Source organism: Dicentrarchus labrax, unplaced genomic scaffold, assembly GCF_905237075.1.
Source record: "Dicentrarchus labrax unplaced genomic scaffold, dlabrax2021, whole genome shotgun sequence".
NCBI classification, from domain to species: domain Eukaryota; kingdom Metazoa; phylum Chordata; class Actinopteri; family Moronidae; genus Dicentrarchus; species Dicentrarchus labrax.
The window spans coordinates 21,933,194-21,953,594 of NW_026136707.1; the positions used below are offsets into that span (position 1 = coordinate 21,933,194).

Sequence of the window (20,401 nt, forward strand, 5' to 3'; positions counted from 1 at the left end):
TGACTCCTAGGTGTCCATATAAAGCTGCCCAATGTGAGCTGGGACGGGATCCAGCCCCCTTTGATCTTGCACAGAATAAGTGAGCATAATGAGTGAGCATAGGCTATTCCTATGATCTGGAAAACAGCTATGCGTAATTATGCATAAGAAACAGCTAACTGCTGCCATGAAATTTCTATGGACATTCATGGTCCCAGAGGATGAATCCCACAGACTGTAGTGGTCCACTGATTTTTCCTCTGGCGCCACCAGCAGGTCAAATTTTATTCATTTATATTGTGAAATATCTTGACATCTACTGGATTGATTGGCGCAACATTGCGTACAGATAATCATATTTTATTTCAAAAAATTTCATCTTGCACCAACATTGGTTGACTTCTTTGGTTAACCATGTCTACAATCATTTCTGGATATATATTAAAAATGCTTAGATAATATGCCATCATGCTGAAATTTGGCAATATACCCTTTTAACTTTTGCACTGTTTCATTTTGCATTGCACTGAACAGATACACAGCAGCTTACCTGTTTGATAATCAAAATGTCTGCTCTCTCTGCTTTTCCTCATCTCTCTTCTTAACTCATCATTGTATGCACTGGACTTGAAATCTGAATGTACATATGATTGTGTGTCCTTGTTCTTAGATATGTTTGATTCTATGCCTGAGCAAAGCCCTACCACAGAATCCAAAGCTGCTACCACTCCTAGCGTAGACCTTTTTGGTGCAGGTACAGGAGTTGATATCCATTTCTCTATGTGTGGAACCTCTTCATCTCTTCTGGTTTCCATACCTCCACTCCTCTGTCAACTGTTTTTTTTTCCCAACACGTCTTGGTTTGTCCCCATAGTGGTATGAGAACTGTGCATGTAACCCACTCGTCAAGTCTTGGATTGTCCTTGTGGCTGCTTTCTATCTACACTGTCTTTCTACCTGCCACGCTAATACTTTTCTTTGCTTCCCGACCTCCACGGTTTTCTTCTTTCTCGTGTTCTGCCTCTCGCTTGCGTTGGTAAATTAGACCTTCCTGCTGTTTCACGCGGGCCCTCACCTTTGCCCGAGCCGGTTCCGACTGGAGACATCGTGACCGGTGAGTTAAGCTGCTTCATCCTTACTGCATCACTGTTTTCCCTTCCTTTTTTCGTGAAGAGTGCAACCAGCCTCATGGAGGTTTTTTCATGGTGCGGGTGTCTGCATGCATATGCACACCAGTCCTGTACATCTAAATGGTGCACGCTTCAAGGATGTGGATACACAGTTAAGATGCAGGGGTGCCTGCTTTCTGCTCCTGCTTTTTCTCTGCATGTCTGCTAGCCTTTTAGAACAGGCAGAATAACAGTGTTTGAGCAATGCATTCTCCCTGTGGAAATGAAGCTTTCACTGATGAATGTAGTCATTTACATTTGAGAGTAATTTAATCTCCTCCTTCTTTCTCTGTTCAGATTCCTTCACATCTCCAGCTCCTGTTGCTGCTCCTGTTGCTGCTCCTGCTGCAGCTCCCGTCCCAGAGGTCTCCTCTCCACCCAAAGCAGCAGAGCCGGCACCTGTCATTGACCTGCTGGGTACTGTACCTCAGAACACACATACACATCTCTTTACAACAACATATGCTGCATGTAAATTGTTAAATTTCAACTTTAGTAGTACATTTTATAATTTTACTTTTCTTTCGTCTGGGTTTTTTTTATCATCAGTTGTTACAGTAAGTTCATGAGTGAGTGTTTGTAGCAAAGAGGTTGATATTGTGTAGATGTGATGATAGACTGTAGGAGTTAGTGCAAAATGAGTTTTTTGGATTAGACTGCAGACAGATCATAGATATAGAACAGACAGTAGCTGGCAGTAGCCACCAGTGATATTCCCGAAGTAATTATTACATCGTGTGCTTGTGTGTGTCTCTGTCTCGAAGGGAAGTTTTATTTTAAAGTCAATTTTCTGTAGTGCTGAAATTTTAGCCTACTGGAGTAAAAACAGGAGGTGTTCACCTTACTTGAGGAATTCAGCATGACGTGGCTAAAGGTATGTTAAGATATCCATCTGTTGGTCCAGCCCAGAATGGATTGGCATAAAAAATATTGGAGACATTCATGATTCCCAGGAGATGAATCCTTGAATCAGGCTGACATCTTGCTCTTGAATCACAGTGAAATTTGCTACAGATATTCAGTCCCATAGACAGAGGAAAACTTCTTTCCACTTTTACTCATTGAGAAAGATGGGAATGGATACAAGCATTGTCGATATTCCATTTAATTTCAGCAATATTGTTGGACGGAATATAAGGATAGATTGATTTCTTCATTAAAAATGTATGAGAGGTGGCTGTTGCATTATGATGCCTATGCAAGATTCACAATATTTTTCAATGTGATTTTCTTGCTAAACCAGTTTATGCATGCAATACATTTATAATTTAACCAATAAAACCACAGTATTACAGGTAGTTTTGTGAGAAATACAATCATTGCAACATAGTAAATCACATCTCCACAGCACCATGTGACATTATTTCAGCTGTTTACAAAACTGATAACATTCCCATCAGTCTCAGCTGGCTAAAATGCTAAACCTCACAGCCTCACAGAGCTACTAGCGTAGCTGTAGACGCTTTGTCTCGTTGCTGTGTATCACTCCTCCACTTCCACTTCCAGGAGAAATATAGCAACATGTGGAAATGAAATGGTCTCAGATTCTTGCAGTTATGTTATGAAAATAGAACTGAGCATACAATGTATATATTGAGGTTAATATTCTTCCTAAAAGGAATGACAGAAAAGGTTCCATCATGGCTGAAAATCTTTCTCTATCCACTCTAACATTTCTTTTTCCTTAATGTCATTGGACTTTTTTTTTTGCTTTTTTTTTTGCTTTACGAAGATAATCTTGTCTCCTACTCCCCACTGTGTCCCCATGTGTGGTCCAGGGCTGACCTCTCACCCCTTTCTGCCCTCCATGCTGCATTGTGGATAAATGGACGGCCCTGCAGACTCCTTCGGCAGTCCTGTGGAGGAGACACAGAGTGTTGCTCCTGGAGGGCCCGGAGACGACCTGTTGGGAGGTGAGACTCCTCTCCTCCTTTTTTTGTTTATGCTGAAGTGATTTTTGTATAAATAATGGTTCAAGTCAAAGGACCAGCAAATTTTGATAAGATGTCGGCAAAGAGGTTTTTGCTGATTAAGAAATTATGCAGTAATGATGGAGATGCATTTATCAAATTAATAATGACACAGACTTGGCAGGACTGGTTAAATGATATTACACAGCAGTTCCAAATTAGCTTTGGACTCATTTGAAAATGTCCTCCTAGTGATGTCATTGCCAATTTCTTGCCCATCTCATTTCTGTCACTGTTTTATGGCCATTATTTCATGCATAAGAACACAGTTGTCTTTGTTATGACCTTTTTGTTGACCTTTGTACACTAACAAATAGAAAATTGTCAACACACTCAACATACAGAATGCATGCAGACAGATTCTGCTTGCATGGTAGCTGTTGTGAATATACTTTCAGTATGCTAAATTTGAATGCAGAACCTCATGTGCACCCAACCCATTAGTAATAATGACTCATACATGCAAGCACTCTATGAAGCTTCAGTATCACCTTGCAGTTTTACATTGCATTGAAACCCTGGATGTATTGTACAGTAAGCTTTTGTGTGTAAGATATTATCAGATTGTTAAGACTGATGCATTAGTGCATAAGCAGTATTTTATTGTTGCAGCTGGTGGAGGTGGAGCTAGTTTTAAATACTTTATATAAGGTCACAAGATAAATCTGTTGAGAGAGGCCTATTGTGGTAGGAAAGGATAAAAACTAAGTTCTACTACAGAAATTTAAATTTATTCTTTCTTTATTCTTTACTTTTTGGGATAGATTGGATAACTTGGATAACGTAAAATCACTCTTTGGTTGAACTGCTGACAACTCAAAAACATCTGAAACATGACAACGTTCCTTTTATATAAGGGGTCACAAGCCTTTATAGTCTAGTATTGTTCTCATAGATTTTACATTCATTTTCTTGTCTTGATGCACTTTACTGTGACATGTCCCACTCAGATACTGTAATACATACCATATTTTTCACACATTATTTTAAATAACATCGTGATGTAACTGGTTGAGTAATATGCTAAATGATATTTTAATTCTCAGCACTGTACTGCTACTGCACTGATTGACTTTCCCCACTGACAAATGTCACATCCAGTGATCATATCCAATGTGCTTTTGTAATGGAGTTAGGGTGACTGACAACAGTACCACATATGATGTCACAGTTACAGTCCTGTCTGTAATCCCCCGCAGGCCTGATGTCCCCCACGCTGGCTCCCACTGCTGTCCCAGCTCTGGCTCCAGCCTTGGCTCCTGCCCTGGTGCAGAACGACCTCCTGGAGTCGGGCTTTGACGCTCTGGGCTCCCTTACCTCTCCAACACCACCTGTACCTGCTGTAGTGGCAGTAGTACCAATAGTACCAGCTGCACCAGAACCAGCAACCACCACACCGGCGCCCTCTGGTGGCTTCGATACTTCAAGTAAGTGGCTCATAATATCTTGTAAAAGATTTATTTTCCATTTTTGTTTCATTTCAGTACTCTGTTTCATTGTCATGCCTTGTGAAATGTGAAATATTAGATTTCAAAAGCTATTTTAAAGGTCTTCTGCTTGATGTCATTTAATGTGCTCTGAGTCATTAAAACTGAGCTACCTTAACCATGACCTAGTTTTCTCTTCCTGCTGGGAGCTTGACTACTGCATGAATGACACACTGACATGTGCTGCTGTCACTGTCCTTCTTATTGCTGCTGACCGCTTAACTCCTCAGCACTGCTGCCTCTCTTGCAATGATTCTTTTCTCTCGATCTGTTCTCTTGTACTTCTCACACTCTCACAAATGCTGTGCTTTCTCCACCTTCTGCTCACCCCCCCCCCTGCAAAATCTTTATTTTTTCTTTCTTTTTGCTACACTTTTTCTTCTGCTCCATTTTTATTTTCCTCTTCACCCCTATCCACACTCCTTCCACTCTGCTGGCTCATTGCTTGCTTCTTCTAATCTGTAATTGGTGAGTTCAACCTTGCTGTGCATTGCAGTTTGGACAAGTCTCCCTTTCTGCGTCTTTGCATGTTGCAATAGGACCCCTGATTGTCTCCTGCATGAGACAAGCCTTACTGTATTGTTGTTTGTACAATGCATCTTTATTTGCCTTTTGTCTTTTAGAGCAGTGGCTCTTAAAGTAATCATATGCCATCGAGGCCCGAGTCTGCAGTAGAGTCTCAGGGCTTCATTCCAATTCTACAGCGCTACAGCAACATATTTCAATGATATATTTTCCTAAGTGGCCCATTAAACAGCATCACATTGTAGTGAAAACCATTACTCTTTGGTTAGAGGTCAGAAACATCAAATATTGACTTGTTTCTGACCTTTCACCTTGTGAAGCCTCTAAAATAATCAAAATGAATCATTTGTTCATTATCTCTTAGTGCTGCTGTTCCCAACCAAACCTACCTATACACCAGCGGTTACTTATGCAGTTGTTAACAAACAGTTGAACTGTATTATAACGCTATTGTTTTAATTAATAGGGTTAAGTAATATCCAGTGTCTAACACATTTGGAACATGGAAGGTGGTGCTGATGAAGGGTTACTTCATCACCAGTACGGGTACGGCAGTAAGTTCATCTGGGCTGTGGTGGTACATCAGACAAAAAAAGGTTGGGGTCCACTGCCTTAGTGAATACACCCTCAGCCAACATTCAACAACACAGTGCTTGTGTAGTGGTTAGTTGGAATGAAAACCTGTAAACTCTTTGGCCCTGATGACACCTGGTTCAGAACCAGTGCTTTATTCCAAAATCAACCAGTGTTCCTGAGATGTCACTAAGTAAACTGTCTGAGCAGCTAGCCAAGCCAGTGCAGTCCCTGAATGCTCAAATACATTTACGGTACAGTCCTACATTGTGCATGCGATGCACAGCTGACTACTGATGTTGTCACAGCTGGGTTGTCCCCTTCACCGTACCGTCTGGTCTCACATCTGCCATCTGCCTGTGTTGTAGCTAGATTAGGAATTTGCAGGTTAGTAATCCGTGTTGTTTCTCTGATGTCCCACCCTCTCCCCAAGTGTTGGGGATTGGATTAGGTGATTTGCTGATGCCCGCCGTAACTCCCCAGAGCACTGGTGGCAGCACTGCTGGAAGCACAGCAGGAAGCATGGGGACTCCTGTCGCAGCGGGAGGCATTGCAGCCGCTCCCCCCGCCACCCCACCTCCTGGCAAAACCATCGGAGGAGACCTGGACTCCTCACTGGCCAACTTGATTGGAGGTAGACTGCAGATTTTCTTATCTGGAGCTCAGTCATTTCTGGTTATAATAAATACTTGAATGGAAGTTTAACTCGTTCTTCTTCCTTTCCCCTACTCAGACCTTGGAGTAAAGAAAAAGTAAGTGCATGTTTACAAATGTGAGTTCTATAAATGCATGATGCTGCATGTGTCGGCTTACACATGTATGCAGAGTCTTTGCAAACAACAGAAAGATTCTAAAGTCTTTAGATTATTTAATTTTATGATATAAAGAGCCACAACACTCTCAAGGCTGATAAAGGTCTCTAGTAGGGATGTAACAATACACTTAACTCAAGATTTGATACAATTCATTTTTTACAATTTTTTACAAAAAAGACTGAAGACAGATTATCTATCCATCTACTAAATTTATTTTCTCTTTTTTTTTTTTATGTCTGAGGAAGGTTTATAAACTGCAAAAAAGGCCTGTTTTCTTTTGGGAAATGAAACTGAATTGGATAAATGAGTGTAGGAAACCTGTGTCCTTTTGTGTGCGGTCACTGCATGTCCCATCTGTTAACCTACAACTTACTTTCTGTAGTCACCACTCCAAGTATTAGCAGTAAAATGGGACAAACTGCACAGTAGACTGAGGTGTATCCTGTGATCTCCTTTAGGGACCCACAGAGTGAGAAGAAGCTGACAGGAGGTGCCAACTGGATGCCAAAGGTAGCTCCCACAAGCTGGGGTACACCAGGAGCCCCCATGGTAAGAACAGCATGAATAGCACACCATGATATCACGCTTCATCAAAAAGCAGTTTTTTGCTGAGCTTAGAGCTGTACCTACTGCCACAGACTCATACATTTTCCTTTCTCTAAACATCACAAACAACAAAGCTGAAAAAAGCTTAAATTTGTTATTGTTCATTCATTTTTGAAACTGTGGTGCAATCATGTGAATGTTGCAGTTCCCACAAGCTGTGGCTTTGTAGCTGATATTTTAAGCACATACAGGTTTTGCTGATGTACCCTCTTGTTCGTGTCTCTCTAGGCTGGTGCGGCCCCTGGAGCTCCTGGGGCACCAGGAGCCGCTCCACCTGGTGCAGCAATGGTGCCACCAATGAGTGCACAGCCTGGCTTTGGCATGGTGAGTTCTATTTTATTCACTGTGAAATGAATTCTCTATAGTTTTACTGTGAGCCTTTCGGCTTTTGAATCTACAACTCATAACTGCATGTATGTAGATTACAAATATATAATGTCCAGCTCATCTCAAAGGTAAATGATGATTAATCTGCGTAGCTTTCTGAAATCCCAATCTGTTGTGTTGTCCCTGTCTTGCCAGCCTCCTGCAGGAGGACCTGGAGCTCCCATGATGCAACCCATGATGGGGCAGCCTATGATGGGACAGCCCATGATGAGACCTCCCTTCACTGGGGTGGCTGGAGCTGCACCCGGAGCCGCTGCACTTGGAGCACCGGTAACAAAGCACACATAGTAAAGCCCTCAGTGACCAATAAGGCCATTTGTCTACACACACAAGTTATACTTTTATACATCAGTATATCATTTTATGTCAAGAACATTCATTATATTGTCACAAAATGCTTTCCCCACCACTTCGTATCTGGTCAATACATGAAGTTGTGTTTTTCCTATTTCCTCAGCTTTCTCCAGGACTTGCAAACCAGAGCCCCAAAAAGCCCAAGGACCCTCTGGCAGAACTCGACCTCAAGGACTTCTTATAACGCTCTAGGTGGGAGCTCATACAAATAGTATGTGTGGAGTGTTTTTTAGTGCTAAAAGACTGTGAATAAGTATGACCTCCCTACTTCTGAATGTTCTGTTTTAAATGAAATCTTTGTTGGGTTGCTGTTCCAACTTTCTTCCTTATTAAACACATTTCAGTGGCATATTGAAAATGAATAGTCTCAAAATTATTCAGATTTCACTGGATCATAGCTACTCATCACTGCAATTTAGGGGACCATTTTGACTGTGTGTGGAGTGCTTGAACCTCTTTTTTAATCAAAAACAACAAAGAACTACACAACTCTTATGTTGAAATGTTCTCTGCTTCCTGTCTTCTAGCTGCTTTCTTCTCTGGAGCAGGGCCCTCTCACCTTTAACCTGGTGTCTGTCAACATCTCAGGATGCCAGCGATGTTCAGCTACTCAACCTTCTAAGAGCCTCTTTTTCTCCACCCCGCCCATCAACACCCCACCCTTCTCCTGTGTGATGTCGTAGCACAAACTGTGAAAGTGAACCATAGCGGATTATATATATATGAGAAAAAAAAAGTGTGCTTATGTAGATGTACTAATCTTTTGTCTAAACAAAATCACTCAAAACCCTGACAAAAAAAGTCCACAAAAGTAAGTGAGAGAAAGTGAAGGCGTACGTGTTTAGATTTCTTTCTTGTGTTGAGTTGAATGATGGATGTGCTTTGGTGTCCTAAGCTCCACCCACTGCCCCATATGTGTCCCCGCCTCCTTGTGAAGGGGGAGGAGCTCTTCTTTGTCCCTCTCTGATTGGATGGGAGTGGTTAACGAAGCCCCGGTAGATTTTCGGAGAAACATGTTGTGTGTTGTTTACAGGGGTCCTCTTTGATGTACATAGATTTCTCTGGTGAGGATTACGTCTATATTCTGTATGTCTGTTGAAGAGAAATATAAATGTGAATCTGACATGAAATTGTAAGAAGTCGTGTGAGTATCCTTCTATTTCCCGTCATCTTTTGAAAGTATTTGGAAACAAATATGAATACTGCTATATGATTAATATACTGTATATTAAGGAACAACTTCTATGGGCTTCTGAATCATACCAGACCAGGAAGTGATTCTTTTTGTTTGTTTCTTTTTTTACTCGTGGCTCATTTTTCTATGTTTCTTTTGTCTTTTGTCCATGTTATTTTTATGTTCTGTTTATTTTAGAATAATCCTCCAGACTGCTGTCCACATTTCCTGGCATTGCTATTAAAGAACATATCTTACAACTTACTTCCAGATAAAATGCTTTAGTTATTCACCTCAGAGGTTAACTTAAACTGTCCCTCAATATAACTGTACAAGTGTCCACCTGCAGTCTTGGCACTACCTATGTGGATATGTCTGTTGCCTGTGCTTTAATTATAACTATGACCTGGTCAGTATGGTTATTTTTGTACTCAGAGTAAGTTATTCCATTGCCATACCAAACTCTATGTTCAGACAGATCAAATTGAAACAAAATTAAGTCATGTTAACTTGTGGTTTGAAATGGAGAGCAAAGAGGACTTTGCTCTATTTTAGCTGTGACTTAAAAATGCCATTGCAAAAGTCAGAACCAATCAGGAACATATTAAAGGAACCCTGTTGAGTTTTTATTTTTTTTTTCAAAAAACAAAAGAAATCTGTTTACATTCATTGTTTCTCCCAAAATAAAGCTTTGTGTGTATCCTTGAGGCCCAAAAAATGTGTGGAATCCATTTACTTTCTCTTAAAAAACACTTGAAAAGACGAAAAAACTTTCGCACCTACATTGTTTACAAACAAAACATGGGCCTGCTCATCAAAAAAACAGCTTCATTGTGCTACTAGTGGTAAAAAACTCCACAGGGTACCTTTAAGTTCCATGTTACCTGTTGCACCCAGTGCTGTTGGACAAAGTGACAGTGTGTATGTCTGCACTGCTGCTTTGACAATGTTACAGCAAATTACCTAAAAGTGAAAACACTTAGATTTGACAATAAATTCACATTTGATTGTTGTCCGAACATAATTTTTGTTCAAATTGTTCATTTGATTATTGCTGACCTTTGGCACATTGTCAATTGAACAGTACATATTGTAAGTGGCCACATGGGAGTCATGTGTACAGCGTGGAAATCCACAGGAGGCCACTGTCCGTCTAGCCATGATCTTGTTTCCCAAAAGCATCTTAACATAAAGCTCCTCTGACCCTGCAGACTTACAATGGAATCAATATGTTGATTTGCATTTGAAGAGCTTTATGTACCAGAGGTCCCAGTCCTGTGCTGTAAACCAGACTGATGTGAAGCTTACTCTGTATGTTGTCATTTCAGTGGACTGAATAAGCAATTGGTTGTGAGAACCTGATGTGATTCAGAGAAAATAATGGAAGATTATTAACATTTTTCATGACAGAATTATTAAAATGGTATTTTTGTTTAGTTGTAAATTTATTTTATTTTTTGATGACCCTCCCCAGTGCATGTAAGCCCTTTGAGGTGCAATAAATTCAATGATGGATTGAACTGCCCTTTCTTTTCTTTCATATCACAAATATTATTAAAATGTCTGTTTGAAGGAGTATTTCATGAATTTATGTCCCACCAAATCAACAGTAAGTAACAGACTGTGCACCAAGGCCAGATTATCAAACTTGCAAACATCCTGGGCCCCAGACCTTCAGAGGCTCCAAAAGCGCCAGATGCATCGCATGTCATTCGTTGTTGAGTTAGTTGAGTTAAACAATTAATTAAATAGTACAGTAACTGTTATTGGTAGTGGTCTCGTAACAATTGTTATCCACAAACCAGTGAACCGTAGATTGGGATCATTGTCACAAACACACACACACAAGTAGTAATCTTGGTTTAATGGTTGGTAGTCTTCAATCGGCATCATTCATTTTAGGTATTTGGTATTCAAAAGGAACATAAACAACAATAAAAGTAAAAAATATCACATCCCAGATTAAAATTTGTTATTATATAACAATATTGCTTTTGTCGCATTTTAACAGCTCAAGTAAATTGTTAAATGGTTCAGTCCCATCTTAACCCAACCCAAATATGTAGCCTCACATTAAAGACATAGTTACAGTACTAGGCTATCAAAATATATTCTGAGCCCCCCCCCCCCACTCCTCCCCAAAAAGTTTACAATTCCATAAATTAGCACCATGTCTTCTGGATAAGCACCGATATAATTATGTGCACAACAGTGAAACCACATTTCACTGTGTTGCAAGAACAGAGAAAAGATGGTGAGACTCACAAGTCAGAAAAATCTTCTATCCAGGATCCTTAAGGACCCTTTCTCTATTCAGACAGAAAAATAGTCTTTTTTTAAAAAGGTAGTTGTAAAAAAAAAAAAACAAGTTCTAGATATACACAATGCAAAACACCAGCTTGTTCAATTAAAATGTTTATAAAAACAGTTATCTCAATATCTCTATATAGTTCATTTGTGAAACAAGTTACATTAATTTCTCCTGGGTCTTTTGTCAAAGCCAATGCACGCACTCTTCTTTACAGTGGTGGAGAACAATGCAAGTCTCTCCATACAAAGCCTGATTGGAATATAAGGCCAATGTACCAGGACTTTGCTCCCAAATATCTGAATAAACACGTTTTCCAACATTATATCTAAAAAGGTCAAATCTTTGAAAAAAATAAAATAAAAAAGCAAAACTCAGATCAGAACGATCTGTAAATAAAAACAATACATATTTTTTTCTCAGTTGTTTTTTTTTAGCAAATAAATTAGAAAAGCTGACGAGCCACAGTTCTCTGGATGCGCTGACGAGTTCCTGTTGTCAACACCGAGTCTGTATGGCTGTTTGTGGGTTGAGTGTGTGTGGGTGTATGTGTGTGTATGGAGATCAGTGTAGCAGAAGTCACTGGGAGGCAGAGGAGGTAACAGGGAGGCAGAAGGACTAGAGGCAGTAGTTGGGCCCCTGGTTGGGAATGACAGAAGGGTGAGGGTAGTAGGTATGGTTTCCCTTGAATAGAGGTGGGAATGGAAGGGGGTGGTGGTTAATGGAGGATCCTGTGTTGTCTTAGGCTACCTGGCACTCACTCGAGTCCCCGTGGACCCAGTAGCAGATCTGGGCATATTTGAGAGGTGTTATCCTCACCGCCACGTTGTAATCCTGCTGCGTCCCGTCCCCGTTTACATCCACCCACTGGTGACCGGAGAAAACCCCAATGATCTTCCTCTTCCACTTCTTCTTGCCTGGCTCTTTCAGGCGAATGTAGACCCCAGAGCCACTGGAACCAGGTTTGGCATCGCAGTATTGGTACAACAAATCATTGGACTCCTCAGAGACGGAGCAGAACCGGTACACCAGGTTGCCAGGCCGGTCATCATCAAAGCCAGAGAAGTGGATCCTTCCGGCAGGGAGCTTCTTGAGTGAGGGGATAACACCCAGATCCATGTGCTTGACTTTTGGGGCTTTCTTCAGCTCCAGAACAGCATAGTCATAATCCGCAGCCAGTCCATCAGACACACCTTTGAACCAGCCCTTAGGCACCTGGGTCTGCTTGACCCTGGTCCACCTAAACGAAGGTTTCTCTGATTCCACACTTCGCCGACTCCGGCTCTTTCTACCTTTTCCTTTTCCTTTACGGTCCCCTTTCCCATCATTCTCTTCCTTTTCCTGCACTTCCTCTTTATCTTTGTCTCCCTTTCTCCTTTTGCCCTTTCCTCTCCCTCCTCTCCCTTTGCCTCCTTTCCCTCGTCTGGACTTTTCTTTCAGAATACCAACACGCAGCTTCTGCACCCCATCTAGATAATCCTTCCCGTCATGGATACAGTGGGCAGCGGTCAGGACATGTTTAGGTGACACAAGAACCCCAGAGCATCCTGTGGAGATCTTCACAGAGGTGGAGAAGGGATATTTGGTGGAAAACTGCTTATCAGAGATGGTGAAGCGAGTATCTGTGCCGTACACCTCTCGCTTGTGGCGGGAGCTAGACGAGATGTTTCTGGACCAGGCATTCACCTCGTTGAGGCCCTGCACAGACACTGAAGTGTACGTGCGTGTACCATTCTCATAAACCGTCTCATAGGACAGGAACTGCTCCAGGTCATCCAGAGAACTGGCGGGGAGGCGACGCTGACACTCAATCCCACAGGTCCCACTCAGCTCCGGCTGAGGACGGGCTGAGAAGTTTGGGCTGCTGAGAGGCACAGTGCGCCTTTTTCTTACCAGAGGCACCTTCCATTGCGGCCAGGTATACTCATCGTCGACTGCGTTCTCCTCAGCAGCAACAGCCACCACCACAGCCAGCACTGTGACCGGGAGCAGGACACACAGGGGTATGGGGCCCATTGTTAAGTTGGGCCTGGCTCTGAAATGTAAAGAGATAGACTCAGTGAAACTTTATGATAGATGTGGAATGATGCAAAGATCTATAGTTGCTGAATATGTACTGTAACTTTACAGCTATGTGTGACTCTAGGGATGGCAGAGTCAGTTGGTCAGTCGATCTACCATACTATTGTCATTCACCTGACTTTTCCTTAAACCATCTACATGTGGTTTACATTTTCATTTTTACTGAGACGTCTATTGGATGGACTGCTATGACATTTAATACAGGTATACAGGTGCCCCCTGAATTAAGCTGAATCTTAATTACTTATAGCTAGGTGAACCCATGACTTTTTCTCTAGTGCCACCAGTAGGTCAAAGCTTTCACTAATCCAGTGAAATATCTCCACGTCTAGATGAATTTCCACAGCATTTGGTACAGACATCCATGCCTCCCAGAAAATGAAACCTAGTAATTTTGGTGACATTTCCTCCAGCACCACAATGAGGCTGACATTTGTGGTTTTGAGTGAAATGTTCCACTATTGGATGGATTGCCATGAAATGTCATAGCATTCATGGCCCTGTCCAATATTATGTCCACTACTCTGGCATATGACCGAATACCTGCAAAACTAATGACAATCTCATCCGCAGCAACTGTACTTTGTGTTAGCATGCTAAAATGTTAAACTAACATAGTGAAAATAATAAACATTATACCTGCATGTCAGCATTGTTAGCTGATGTGCTGTGCCAAAGTACAACCTCACAGAGCTGCTTGCATGGCTGCCATGTTTATTTAAGCTAAGCAATCACATCACCATTTCAACACATTAGCATGTGACTGCCCCACCTTTCATAATTACTGAGTCACTTTAGTCTCGGGGTAAGTTCAGCATGTTGCTTGTTTAAACAGTTTCTTTCTGTTTCTGTAAAATAGAAGGTTATTAGCTCCACGTCTATCTGCAACAGTTTTTACATCGTAATTACAAAAAGCTACTGATTTAGTTTGTGACACTGATGATTTTGTGATACTTGCTTAAGTAGCTACTAATCACATCTGCTCAGTAAGGCAGAGGACATACAGTACTGCACTGCAGACAAATGATTGTGTTTGAAATCCTTAATCAGCTTTAGGAACATCCAACATGTGGGAAAACTCAGATTTCTCTAAACTGAGAAGGTCTTATATACACTGTTGACGCCTCCAGGTCTACAAAAATGAACACAGGTCCACTCATGGCCACAGGGAGGCAGTGTGGCCCAGAATATTAGAGACATTCAAGGTACCCAGAGCTCCTGTCTATCACACAGGCAGCTCAGCAGTCTGTGGCAGCACAACACACTCAGGACAATACGGTTTTTTAAAGAGCCTCCTCTTGAGATCTTAAAACATTTCTCTAGAGCTGATACATTAGCTGTGTGGTTAAGTTGAGATTTATGTCCTCTGAGTCTTACTGGAGGCTGTGGCCAGCGAGGGGGGGAGGTTGAACCCTGATCCTCTGAATGGGCTGAGACAGTGGCTTGGAGGTTTGCCACAATGGTTAACCTTCTCCTTCAGTAATGACCATATCTGGTTTCCTTAGCTCCACTCCAGTCCTTGTCCATGCATACAAATGACATCAAACAGAGAGTCCACGCAGGCTGCAGACAGCCTGCTGGTTCATGCTTCTACTGTATGAGTGTGATGCTGCCAATAATCCTGATAACCCTATAAAGAAAATTACAATTTGGGTATGTTTTAATAGATTCAGCAGACCATCACTTAAATACAGAGGGGTGCTGCATTTTGTCAGCAGGGCTGTGGTGATGAAGTCACTCAGGCCATTCCAAACACAAAGAGAGAAAATCATTTGGATGGCGTTCATTGAGGAGCGCAAATCCAACAGTTAATTTCAAACAGAAGTCCAGAGTGAAAAGCCACAGTGATTGCATTCATTCTGGCTGTTTGAGGGGTTTAAATGGTGTTTTTACAGACATGCAGACATCTGGGGCATCCAGCTGGAGGACAAACCTTTAGGGGGACAGCCAAGATTAACCAGGGGGTCCACAGACACACATTCCCTTTCAATTAGATGTTAGTGCAGCGTGAAAATGAGACCATGCTTGCATTGGCAAAACTCCCAGGAGACTCGGCTGGGAGGGAGAATGTCCAGCATCACCTGTGGACCGTGTCAGTGCTTCACCATCCATCGCAGAGATCCTGCCCAAATCCCCTCTTTTAGCTAAAACTACAAATTCCATTAAGTGCATTGTCATCCAGCTGAGTCCAGCTGCAAAGGAGACTGTTTGGCTTAAATTTACCACACAGTGTCCAATAAAACACACCAAGTGGCCAACATCTAACCAGCCCCGAAACAGACGATAATAAAATACAAGCCCACAAGAGCTGTAAAACAGTCTCCATAAATGAGAATACAGAAATGACCCTTAGTTTCTGTTTAACTTCACACTCCCACCGCCAGACCCAGACATAACACACATCTAGAAGAGAGCCTGCAATTATTCAGGATAGAGTGGAAACTGATATGCTGCCATGATGGCTCTTGGTCGTAGAAGGGGCTCATTTGAACTTTTTTCCACTGCAGTCAGCTGAACAAGAAGCTGTGCCCTCTCCATCCGTCAGTGGAGGGAGTCACAGGAACTGCAAGAAGCACCCAGGAGACACAGTGACCAAAGGATGGCGCTATGGCGCAAGTGTCCATCTCCAGCTCAGTAAGCACTGGTCACCATCTATTGTCTAGTTCAACACCAAGTTTATTAAAGGCGGTTATTGGATTCATTTCGACCTATTTTCGCAGCTTACATCTCAAGCACCGAGTGTCTGTGTTACTTTAGAGCAACCACGCAGACAGACACTGGCAGTGGCTTACAATAAGACATTGTCACATTTGGATCAAATCTTAAAAAAATGTCTAAAAAAGCTAAGCCATGTCTTTTCTCATTCTAAAACACCAAATATAAAACATATTATTATTAGAACTGCAATGCAAATAAATAGCACATTAAACTACATATCAGATTAAAGGTGAAAAAACATCTGTAACTCCACACATCTGCACATCGCGACTGTGTGTGGAAATAAGCTGGACAATGTGTCTATCTTTTGTAAAGCAACCAGTGCAAACTGTATTTAAAATATTTCAGATTAATTTAATAACGTCACTTATAATAACAATAATGAAGATAATAAGAGGCATTATTAAAAATATTTCTAAAATATAGACATAAATAAAGAATATTGTGCATAACTGAGGCTACAAAATCCGATTAAATCCATCGATAAAAAGAAAAGAAGCAACGATCCAAACGGAAAGAAATCTATTAAAAAAAAGAAAACATAGAGATATGAAATAAACTATTAAAAATAAGGCAAATAAAGACCATATTTCCCCCCATGGTTGCATCAAGAGATCCTTATAAGTGCCCAAAATGACAAAGGCTTCCTACCTGCTTGCATCCGATTGATGGATATGCCAAATCCGCAATGTATTGTTTGTTTTCCCGAGAAATATACAAATATGATCCCACTAGAAAACAAACGGGTGTTAGTGCATCCCAGACGTCCTGGTACCAGCCGGCTCCCTTCTCCTCATTGCTTCTTCAAAGAGGCTGAGAGAAAGTCGCAGCCGGGACGCTCCGCTCAGGCTGCACTTGATGCTGAGGAGGGAGGGAGGAAGGAGGGAGGAGGGGAGGGAGGGGGAAGGGGGAAAAAATCAGAAAAGGATTTTTTTTTCACTTGTGACAAAAGCTGTTCACATATGGGTGGGACCGGACCAAAAGTTCTAACTAGAGGCTGAACTGGGTGAAGTCAGTGGTGTATTGAGTCGGGAGGTGTGCTGGTGCCAGGCAGCAGGAGGACAGCCTCAGTCAGTGGGACTCTGAGTGGGCTGTAAAAGGAATTAGTTCCACTGCTCTTTACAATAGTTTCTGAGGCCTTTCCATTCTGAGCCAGTGTGAGCCTCAACATCTGCAGCGCCTTTATTCTGCAAGACCAGTGAAGTGGAAACACCAGGGATGTAGCTGCAGCTTGTGTCTGTAGATTTTACGGTGAAAAACTGTCAAACCGTGACAGTAAAAGACTCTAAATGGGCTTAATACAGTTTCTCTAACAGTAAAACACCTTCATTTATGTTGCATTTTAAAGGGATTTTTATGGAATAAAGTAGCTGTTTTATATTACAGACTGTAAATTGCTAAGAAAACCACAGTCTATCTCATTGCTTTTAATACAGTATTTATATGGTATTGCGGCCAGACGGTTTCTTTTGATGGTAATTGTGTATTTATATGGTAAAATATGGAATAAATGTTTTAAACTTTAACCATAAAATCAATAGTACTAACATCCTTTTACCGTAACAGTAGAAAGGTTTTACCATACTGATGCCACATTATAAAATACATGAAATAATCCAAGCTGATGCAGCAGAACCAGAAATATTATCTTTTTTATCTGACACATTTTTCTATATTAAGAAAACCTTGTCCCTACATTACCCACAATACGACGCATCCGCCTCCATTTGGTGTGTTATGCAAGTAGCGACTAATGTAGCTGCCTCGTTAGGTTTGCCTCAAACTAGAGAGATGAGGAGCTAACTCCACACAAACAGGTTTATTTCGTTCTCAAACTTGTAGTCTTCAGCTCCAACTGACATTGACTCAAGTGACATCACTTGAGGACATCTATCAGACTTCACACAGCTCCCTCTGGAGGAACAAAAGGTTCTATACAACTTTTTTAACATGCAGTAGTGCTCTGTGGAAACAAAATAAGTGGAGCGCCACTTTAAATTAAAATATTATCAGATCAATCAATAATATCAAATAAATATACTGAAAGTATTTGAAATTAAAGTACTCCTATGCAGAATGACTCCTTTCAGTGTCATATTATTGACAACTAGTGTACTGAATTATATTACTTCACATGTCAGCAAGAGGACTTTATATACTGTTGGATACTATTACCATAATACTGTTTAATAAAGTGATCATATGCCTACGTTAACAGACAATGGAAATAATCAAGTTCAGCACGAGTAGCTCAAAAGAGTAAATATACTTTCCACTGCTTGTAGTCTTGTGTATGTGTCATGGTCATATAACTGCCCACAGGACATACATGCACATCATCATCGAAAGGCTTTCTCACAGCAACTGTGGGGCACAATATCTTCTTTTCTTCAAAGTAAGCAGTGATGACCCACTCAGATAAGTTTTGTGTTTATTCTTTGCATTATGTGAGGTCAGGAACAACGGGAACAAACCGGGGCCTCTGGCCGACAGAGGAAGAATGCCATGGTGACTAGTCGAAGTCTCAATGAGCCAAGAAAAGACACGGAAAATATGTGTGTAATGAGGGAGAGAGTGGGAGAGAGGGGGAGGGAGCGTGATGATCACACATCTGGCTCAATAGGAAATGAGGAGTACGGGATGACATTTAGATTGGAGCTGCTCTTTGCGTATTCTGTCAGTCACACTGACTTACAGCAGGCTTCACACCTGCTCTACTGATTTCACCAAACTAGTTATAAAATTGCACCTGTTTCTGAACTCTGTGTGTGTGTGTGTGTGTGTGTGTGTGTGTGTGTGTGTGTGTGTGTGTGTGTGTGAGACAGACAGACAGACAGAGAGAGAGAGAGAGAGAGAGAGAGAGAGAGAGAGAGAGAGAGAGAGAGAGAGAGAGAGAGAGAAGACGTGGGTGGCCTGCACACCTGACCAGCATGTTAAGGATCATGACGGATGCTCATCCGTGTGGGTGGTGATCTCACACACGCGTGTGTGTGCAGTGCACGTACAACTACAAAGCTTAATGGTTCCTGAGGAGTATGGGTGAGAGGAAGAGGTACATTCTCTGTCCCTCCTGCCTCCTCTCTCTGGGTGTGGTCCTGATTCCTGCTTCACTCTCAGCATGTTAATGAAACACGCTTACATTTTGGGAGCACATTGGTCAATGAAAACATACTGTGGGGACTGGGGTCTCTGCTAGATTATTGGCACTAATGCACAATGCTAAGACTTTTGCATACTCATACTCATGCACATTAAGTTATTCACAAGGCCACACAGACTGTGGAAAAAAATTGTCTGACACCCCCCTTTGCTTTCTGAAGGGGATTTTTGAAGCTTAAGTTGGGTTCACCACTCACCGCCATCTTTGTCAAATTACTGAAGCCACAATATCTAAATTATTTAGGCAACAAACCGGGAAGAGCAGAGGTGGGATGAACACAACCAACCACCACAGCTGAGTATGACAGCCTGGAACCATTCTGAACTGAGTAAACAAGCCCCCTCAGAGACCCTGAGCTTATGTGGAACAAAATAACTTTTTAGAGCAGTTTGTTGTGAATGGGTCCCAGTTTTATTTGTCTCATGCACGCGCATGAGGATGCACGTGCACACAGGTCACATGATCCACCTGTCTTTCAATGGTTTTAGACTATTCCAGGGATCCACAGGTGGTGGTAATGTGCAGTGAATAAGTACACTGCTCATGAATTTAAACAATGAAGGATTTAAAACACTTTGTTTTATGGAAGGAAGGACACTGAACAAAGAATGTTTACAGAACTTTTGTTTGCTTACAAGAAAACAGGCCACCTTTAAGCTGGGCCGGAACTGTTTCTATTTGTCTTGTACTCTTAAGTCACACTACAAGTTTTAATTTACTTTTCAACCTGTAATTGACCATCCACGACATGGATGTTCACACTGAACCTTCTCAACAATGTTGACAAAAACAGCAGAGTTACTTTTACAGTTACAGTTCTACTATAAAGAAAAGAAAAATACAGAGCCAGAAAATGTAAAATACAAGGAATGCACCTTTATTTTGGGCAAACATCGGTTTGGGCTTATATTTGCCTTGTTAACTGACACCAGCCTATTGGCAAAAAATAAAAATAATAAGATGAAATTCACTGATATCAGTGGCTGATATTTATCTGTTGTGTAACATCAATTTTGCGCCGGCCAAATGTTGTGTTGCTTATTTCCAACTCAAATATATCATTGGTCAAATAACCTCTATTTTCCAGCACTGGC

The 20,401-nt window shown here is 41.5% G+C and overlaps 2 protein-coding genes across 2 annotated transcripts in view; one reads left to right on the plus strand and one right to left on the minus strand.

Moving 5' to 3' along the window:
- Positions 1-10,559, plus strand: part of snap91a (synaptosome associated protein 91a) — a 47,149-nt gene extending 36,590 nt beyond the window's left edge. Inside the window, 12 exon segments of the mRNA XM_051406695.1 lie at positions 650-733; positions 1,025-1,093; positions 1,446-1,565; positions 2,990-3,061; positions 4,318-4,545; positions 6,137-6,337; positions 6,437-6,455; positions 6,977-7,067; positions 7,353-7,448; positions 7,647-7,781; positions 7,969-8,057; positions 8,393-10,559. Of these exon segments, the coding sequence (XP_051262655.1) occupies positions 650-733; positions 1,025-1,093; positions 1,446-1,565; positions 2,990-3,061; positions 4,318-4,545; positions 6,137-6,337; positions 6,437-6,455; positions 6,977-7,067; positions 7,353-7,448; positions 7,647-7,781; positions 7,969-8,049 (1,196 nt within the window). The 3' untranslated portion in view covers positions 8,050-8,057; positions 8,393-10,559.
- A 329-nt stretch (positions 10,560-10,888) lies between these two features.
- Positions 10,889-16,990, minus strand: prss35 (serine protease 35). Its single transcript, XM_051406702.1, has 2 exons — positions 16,799-16,990; positions 10,889-13,382 (listed from the first exon to the last, which is right to left on the minus strand). The coding sequence occupies exon 2, from the start codon at positions 13,361-13,363 to the stop codon at positions 12,089-12,091; it is 1,275 nt and encodes a 424-aa protein (XP_051262662.1). The 5' UTR covers positions 13,364-13,382; positions 16,799-16,990; the 3' UTR covers positions 10,889-12,088.
- Positions 16,991-20,401: the final 3,411 nt, after the last annotated feature.